General features: G+C 34.9%; 1 protein-coding gene across 1 annotated transcript; it reads right to left on the reverse strand.

The window, feature by feature from the left end:
* Positions 1–5,653: 5,653 nt before the first annotated feature.
* Positions 5,654–7,197, reverse strand: LOC145280254 (histone H4-like). Its single transcript, XM_080132028.1, has one exon. The coding sequence runs from the start codon at positions 7,157–7,159 to the stop codon at positions 6,848–6,850; it is 312 nt and encodes a 103-aa protein (XP_079988154.1). The 5' UTR covers positions 7,160–7,197; the 3' UTR covers positions 5,654–6,847.
* Between the last annotated feature and the right edge of the window lie 1,530 nt (positions 7,198–8,727).

Genomic DNA, 8,727 nt, shown 5'->3' on the forward strand with positions numbered 1-8,727 from the left:
GTTGTTTTTAGCGTCCCAAATTGTCGTATGAAAAATGAATGTTTAATGAATGTTAATAAAGTTTTAAACTGTTAAAAAAATTAAAATAAAAGAAACATTGTTTTTGTAATAAAAGAATCTTATTAAAAACCTTTGTAGCATTTCCTGAAGAATCTCGGATTGGATTCGAAATTATATTTCTTTTAAATAAAAATTTAACTATTTTTTTTCATACGAAATAGGGAAGTAGAGTGGCCAAAAAGTTCGTGCTAACTACGCTAATGTCTTATTCAACAAGTCCGACGACTTTTTAAGGAAACAAAAGTTTATAACATTAGGTAAAAATGCTCTAGCAGACCAACTAAAGACTTGCCATTTAAAAGTTGATTTTTAGAGGTACCTAATGTTTCATTAAAAAGTCGTTGAACTTGTTTAATAAATGTTTTTGCAATGTTAAATGTTATGTGTTGATTTTAGTGCCTCAAATTCTCGTATGAATAAATTAAATTATAAGTTTTAACTAAAATATATACCTACAGAATCTAAAATTCAAATAATTTCAAATAAATTAAAAATAAAAACTTATATATTTCCATCATCAACACTGACATCAATTGAAATGAATGAATCTCGTCTTGGGGAGCCTCCATGTTTTGACAAGCTTCTGGAGTTGACCTTTACTCCTGATCTGAAATGGAACACGTCCATCAAATCCGTTGCCAAGGTTGCTGGAAAAATGGTGGGATTCTTCTACCGCCCCAATAGATATCTCACCATGGATGTATTTACTTGTATAAAAGCCAAATACATCCAAGGATCGAATACTGTTGCCAAATCTGAGATTATCTTATCCCGCTTTGACAAAGTTCAAAATAAACTTCGCAGCCTAGTGGGGAATACCCTTTACTTTTCGCTACGACCTCTTTCCCACAGAGAAGACGTTGCGAGCCTCTCTCTGCTTTATCGTTATTTTCATGGCAAGTGCCCGTTTGAGCTCCAATCTATGGTCCCTCCTTGCCAAACTTTCATAAAACACTTGTCTAACTGAAACCACTCTCAATAATTTCCCCCACTCTTTATCTGTGCCTAAACCTAAACGTAGATTCCATGAACAAAGCTTCTTTCTTAAAACTACCCGCCCGTGGAGCTTTCCCTTTCGTTTCCCTGCTTTTCAGCCGACTATACTATAGTCGTCTTCAAGTTCAACGTAAACAAATTCTTGATAAGCCCCCCCTTAAATAATTCAATTTACCAAATTTCCACTACTAACGATTACTACAATATTGTCCCATTGACTACTGTACACTCATTAATTCTTATCCTCGAGTGGTCTCCGGGCCTAAATAAGTGGTTACTCCTTCGTAAAAAAAAAGATAAATAAAGATAAATTAAAATGTTTGCATGGCAAAACGTTGTAAATAAAACTAAATGAAGAAAGTTTTAAACTGTTAAAAAGAAAATGAAAGAAAACGTAAATTAAATAAAAAAGATAAAATTTTGTTTTTTTTTAATAAAAAATCGTAAAACTAAAAATTCCGCCGAACTTGTTTAATAAATATTACATTTCACTCTACAATTAGGGTCGCATACTTTTCCAGAGAATTCATTGCCAAGCCCAAATATCAGCTTTTTTTTTCTTAAAAACAAACGAAATAATAGAAAAGTCGATGCTCACTGTATGTCTTAGTAAAACAGAGTTATCTCCCTTAGATCAATGACGACATATCTAACAGTGCCGCCTGCAATATATCCGAAAATTCCAGTAAAACAACTGCTATTGGGTTTTTAGTTTAAAAAAAAAAAGTCGATATCTACCAGCTAATACAGTGTCGACCATTAAAGGTGAAAAAGGGTGCTAAATACGTTTCCTTGTATTCGCAATTTTCAAGGCGTTCACATATTCGAAAATGCAATTTCCCTCAAATATTACATTTAACTAGAAATAATTTTCTACTCGATGAATTTTCATAATTTTTAGATATATTACTATTTTCGACATGACAAATAAGTACGGTTGTTTCTGCTTAAAAAAAAAATCGATTATTCACTCTTAACAGACATCGGTTTTCCTTATTCCAGAAAAACAATCTTCGAAGTAATTTTTAGTATATTTAGAGTCATTTACCTTGAACAATGTTCAAATTATCTCCCATGGATTATACTCAACTAAATATCCAAACTGATGGCTCTTCCACCCATCTCTCTACACCAAATATATTAGTTAAATGCAACATGTAGAAGGCAGTACAATGCAGAAGTAACGGAAAGACAAACAAAAGCAGATGAAGAATAGTTTTCTAAATACAATTACAAATGTATATATTTATACACACATTTTATTTATATTTGTATTGTGATTACGCGTGTCAAATACTAATGAAATATTCGTGTTATATATAATTTCGCGAAGATCTCTTTATAATATAAAGCTGAACGTCTGTGTGTGTGTGTGTGTCTGGTCGCGAATAGATTCCTATGTGGTTGACTATTATAGAAAACTGATCACATATAATGATAGATGTATCGAGACACAGGAATGAGTATGTTTGATCTGGCATAATGAGGATTCATTAAAATTGTGGGGCCTGCCTACGCGCCTGATCCACAAGGTATGGACATAAATTTAAAAATAAAAAAAAAACAAAAAACAAAAACAAAAACAAAAAAAAAAACGTTTACAAGTGTTTTATATAGATGTACGGAATAATACTTTGATAAGTATGTTTTAACTTAAATAGGGATGGTATAATAAAATTGTGGGGGCTACGTTCGCACCTGACCTCCATAGAATGGAAATAGGCACAAACTTTAATGAAGACTTCATACCTATCTCCGTAAATATACTTGGATAACTATGTTTCAGTTTGAAGAAATATGGTATAATAAAATTATGAGGTGTTCGTTCGCGCCGGACCTCCATAGAAAGGAAATATGTCACAAAGTTTAAGGTTTTTTAATATAGATCCACAGAATATTGTGATAAGTGTTTCAGTGTGAACAGGTATGGTATAATAAATTATTGGGTTTATCTATTTTATTTTTACTTTCATGATATTTTGCTTTGGTTTTGATACCCCCGAATTCGAAGCTATCTCTTTACAACTGTTCCTTTTCATAACCTATCATATTTTCATAAATCAGAGTCCATTTTCTGTAGGATGTTTTGAACCCAGTCAACGACGGGTACTTTTGCTAGTATATATATAAGCTTGGGTGTCCGGCATTGATTGCCCGGGTGTTTGTGGGTGTGTGTTGAGCAAAATAACTAAATAAAAGTTGTAGTAGGCAGGCAGACTCGAACCTGTGACGTAAAGGCGAAAAAGAAAGTGGAGGTATGTGTAAGGGTGTTGGTTGAGCAAAAATAAAAAAAAATAAAAAAATACGAACGCAAAAATAAAAACACAAAAAGTGGTAGTAGGCAGGAAGGCTAAAACCCGTACCGCGAAGGAGGAATAGAAAGTGTGAGAAAAAAAAAAAAATGACGCGTTAGCTGTTGTGTCCATTGTGGAAGTAACGTAGGTTTAAATTAAGGCTAGACAATCGAGAAGAGGCGATGACTTTCGAAAATATCGGCGACAAAAGCGACCTCTCCTGTAGAAATGTGCCCAGTTGATTTGTCGTCCGAAGAGTCGAGCTTCAAAATGATACCGATCTCATGAAAAGCCGTCGTCTCTGTCGACAGTTTTTGCGAGACATATATATTTAACAGACAGGTAAGATTTATATTATGGACTAGCCCGAGTTCTCGGCGTTGCATTGAGAGAAAAAAAAAAAAAAAAAAACGGTAGTAGGCAGGCAGGCTCGAACCCGTACCACAAAGGAGGAAAAGAATGTGAAAAAAAAAAGAAAAAGAAAAAATGCTTATGAAAATAAAGCATCGTTATTTATGAGAAAAGAATTTTTTCCAGGAACATTACGAAAACGCTCCTAAAGTCTGTATTAATGAATTCGATATAACTCGAAGAAAAATGTATTTCTCAAACTACCAATATTATAATTGAATTAATCAGCGTTTATTTATATTTTCGCAAATTAAAATTGCAAAAAACCCTTTATTTTTAGATTACATGCTTCGCATATTTTTTTATATGTAAGATTATATTCTAATATTCTCCTTTCTTTAAAGAATGTGACACTTTCGGCATAACGTAATTTTTCTATAATCTTTAAAAATAAAAATCTTTAATTTAAAACCAGTAACACAAAAATAAGAAATGGTAAAAATCAGACAAACGTTCACAACAGGAATTTATGGATGCACGACTGGAGAAAAAGAAAACCAACACTTCATCCACTCTCCAACTACCTGGCATCATTTTCAGACATTTTTTTTTTGAGGGGGGGGATAAAGACCTTTTTTGCATAAATAAGGTGTTTTATTCAATTCAATATCTTAGAAATTCACTAATTACCATTGAAATAGACACAGAAAACTGTCTTAAAGGATTACAATGAATTTAACTTTAAAGTTTAGTTGAATTTGTCAGCTTCCAAATGTAGTGGAGAACCTTTTTCATTACAACTTACACGTTTACAAGTAATTTTCTTTTGAAAATTAACTTCAGGCTTTAATCTTTCAAATACAATCGAAAGGTGGGGAAAAAAAAAAAAAAAAAAAGTCGACTTTCAAAACTGTCCCAATATCTGATTTCCGCCGTTATTGCTTGTACCTCATACGAGTCAATGAATGTTAATGGTATAAATTGGGTAGAATTTGATTATGGGAGACGATTCAACAAAAAACTTGTTTACATTGGATTTGAAAGCAACCAGGTTGTATTCAACCACGAAGCCGACCAGCGGCAATAAAATAAGACTTCCGTGTAAATATTTGTCATCGTTTCAATATAGCTATACCTACTGTACATAATGGTAGTTTAGTCTATATTCAAACGAATACAGCTATCAGCAGCAGTTGAATGAAGTATTAGCAAACACGAGTTCTCCAAGTGAATTTAGTTGTAAAAGTTGGAAACTAAAATTTGATCAGGAAATTTTTTTTATTTACTCGTTTTCACTTCAAACAAAACATTGCCACTTGGAACGTGAGGGCTAATATTTGGCATTTTGACAAGTAACTGTGGGGAGTTGAGAAGCAATATGTCTACATTACGTAGAATGTTCTGCATGGAAGCAGGTAACACGAACGGAATTCCAAACTCTAGCAATTCGAAGCAAGAAACTATTAGAGTAGGAGGATTTCCAGCATATGGGGACCCCAACAGTGAAAGGGGTGGAATTTTGCTGTTGGCTTAGTCGAAGGTATATTTTTCTAGGAGGCACAAGTACTACGAGGTCAGAGCAGGTTCCATTAAAGAACTTGTAAAACATGCAATGGGATAGAGGCTGGGGTTTGGCCGACAGGGCGGGACCTTTTAGATTGGAGATAATTTTGAACGCTGGTTACTTAACCTCTGGAAATCATTGCACGGACACCGTGAAATGCCTGGTTTAGTAAGTCATCAGGATTTTCCAGAAATTGAAGTTAAGCGGCCTGAAGCACGGAATTTGGGTGAAAAGGTTTAGTTAAAGGTAAAAAACAAATCCATCACTTGTTTTTTTCTTCTAAAATCTAACTTATTTAAATGAGTGGCAGGGCTTTATGATCCGTTTATATTAAAAAAAAAAAAAAAAAAAAAAAAAAAAAAAAACGGCCAAAATTAGGTTACAGTAAAATACATACAAACGACCTTGTCTAACGAGCGTACAACGGTTTATCAAGTTTACAGACTAAAACTTGATTGACGTTTCACATTCTATTTTTAGTCAGCAAAAATAACTAATGGGTAAAAATTAACGAACTTGATAAGCGCGAGTCCACTAGACGCGTTATTTCTACAGATGCGGAAATACAACATTCGTATGGACTTCGATCAGTAATGATTAGGCTACGTGTTTTGGTTTCGATTTTAGCTGATGACACCAAAGTCAGGTTTTCACTTTTGAAATAAAATATTGGTACAATAAGAATTGGATTGTATAATGAATACGAAATCCGCATAAATAAATTAACCGTATTTTACAAACGGTCAGCGCTAGGGTGTCGGGGGGGAGCTGCGAGTAATATTACTATAATTACATATAGACATCGGTATATATAAGATAAGGTCCATGTAAACGGATTCAGAACACCGTAGAAACCTAGCACATAAGCCAACTGAAGCAGATGAGACAACAGTGCCAGTCATTATCGGAGAAGCCAACATATTTAAAATTCAGAAATGTACACAGCGTTAGAAATAGGAAAGCCTACAATCAGCCAGTGACCATTCAAGTTATGAAAAGAGCCCGGATTTGTGGATTTACACAGAATCTACATAGAGGTAGAGTTTATTCGAATGGCTTAAGTTCGGAACACAAAACACTTCTTCACGAATATTTATGTCAGATATCAACTGGAGGTATCGATAGAGTTCTTATGAATATTCATTACAGAAATTGGTAGGCGATAAACGAAAAAAGTGTTCGAAATCTAGGGAGATTAATTAGTACAAAAGGAACTTTGCAAACTTTGTCAGTTAGGAAAAAAAGTAACCAAAGTTACGAATCAGACGTGTATGAATAGTGTAGAAATTAGTTTCGAGTATCGGGCGTCAGAATCAACTTTCAGATCGCCAACCTCAAGAGCCATTGAAGGGATTCTATTTAAAAACAATCTTTCTGCAGATCAGACAGCACAATTTATTGCATCATACCGAAGCCATTTTTGAATAGAGAATGGAATATCGAGTCACGTTTTTTTGAAGTTCAGATGAATATCGGAGAGCTACAGTAAGGAGTTGACGTTTTGTAAAAGAAAAGAATCTTCCCGCAATTTTAAGGAAACCGACAGAAAAAAAAAGGTGAAATCAGTTGGAAATTATCCATCTTATCCCCCGAAACCATAAAGAGTTCTTCCTTGTCTTTTAAGAGCATAAACTACATCCATGGCGGTGACAGTCTTCCTCTTCGCGTGTTCGGTGTAAGTGACGGCATCACGGATAATATTCTCGAGAAAAACTTTCAAAACTCCACGGGTCTCTTCGTAGATGAGACCCGAGATCCGTTTGACACCACCTCTGCGAGCCAGACGACGAATTGCCGGCTTCGTGATTCCTTGGATGTTATCTCTTAGAACTTTGCGATGACGCTTGGCGCCTCCTTTTCCTAAACCTTTGCCTCCTTTACCGCGGCCGGACATTTCTGTTGTTCGATTGCGAATGCGTTTGGTGTTTATGATCAGAAAATGCGACTATTTATACGATTTGAAGTGATGCCTTCTCACGATAGAAAGTCAATATCAACCAATCAGAATTAAATGAACGGTCGAGTCTATTTTCATCGAAACTGGCAACATACACACACACACACACACACACACACACACACACACACACACACACATATGGTAAAACTGGTAATTAGTAAAAACCTGAAGAGAGTGCTCAATACTATTGCAGAGCAAATATGTGTTTTATTTTTTATGACCGTTTTATCTGTTTGATTACATATGTTTCGGATGTTGAACCATGTCAGACCTTACAGAAATGGTTGCTAGTATTTGGAAGAAGTGTTTCAGAAGAAATACGAGAAAAAAGGGGGAGGGGTTAGGAGATAATAAGGGGGAGGGGGACGGGTATCGAAATATTTCAATTTTGAAGGTTAAAATACATTAGATTGTATTGTGTGTGTGGAGGGGTAGCAGACTTAGGTAGGCGTGGGTGGTGATATATGGATATGGGGAGGTGGAGAGAGGATGGTAAAGAAAAAAGAGAGGGGAGTAAGGAGAGGAAGGGGTGGAGTTTCAATTTTTAGGTTTTAAATTTTGATTGCTTTTTGCTTGTTCAGTCATGTATATGAGGTAAATGAGAGAGAGAGAGAGAGAGAGAGAGAGAGAGAATGAGAGAGAGAGAGAGAGAGAGAAAGGGGTTTTGTAGGTGCCATGTGTTTGACAAGTACAAGGTTCCATTTGAAATTTTCTTTGTCGCTAGAAGTCGACTTGCTCATTTCAGTTGACAATGAGTTGTTTTTAGGAAGTTAAGAATTAATACATAAGCTAACGCACGCGCAAATCCGCATGCATACACATACATATGTACATTTCTACGTATCCATATACAGACAAACCTGTATCTATATGCAGACATACACACATACACACAAGTCCTATACAGATGTACATACTCACATATATACATAGACACATATACACACACACACATATATACATAGACACATATATACACACACACATATATACATAGACACATATATACACACACACATATATATATATATATACATAGACACATATATACACACGCATATATACATAGACACATATATACACACACATATATACATAGACACATTTATACACACACACATAGACACATATATACACACACATAGACACATATATACACACACACACACACACACATATATATATACCTACATATATACATATACGTGCAGATATAGATCTCAAGTAAGAAGTAGGTGTACATATACATACATACATACATACATACATACATACATGATGATTGCAACGTCTTCTCAGACGAGTGCCACTCTCTCAGACACTTAAAGTCCACGTGCTCAAAAATAACTTCCAGCGCCACAGGACCATTTTAATAGACAAATGCCTGAGAGAGTATCTGTACACAGATGATGTTACAGAGTCTTAGCTTTGTACGACAGTTAAGTCTCTCTCTCAGTACAAAATGTTAAAATCCAGCAACAAGCAAGTGCAAGACAGCCGGC

This window comes from Euprymna scolopes, chromosome 7, assembly GCF_053919585.1.
Source record: "Euprymna scolopes isolate OS-2025 chromosome 7, ASM5391958v1, whole genome shotgun sequence".
NCBI classification, from domain to species: Eukaryota; Metazoa; Mollusca; class Cephalopoda; order Sepiida; family Sepiolidae; genus Euprymna; species Euprymna scolopes.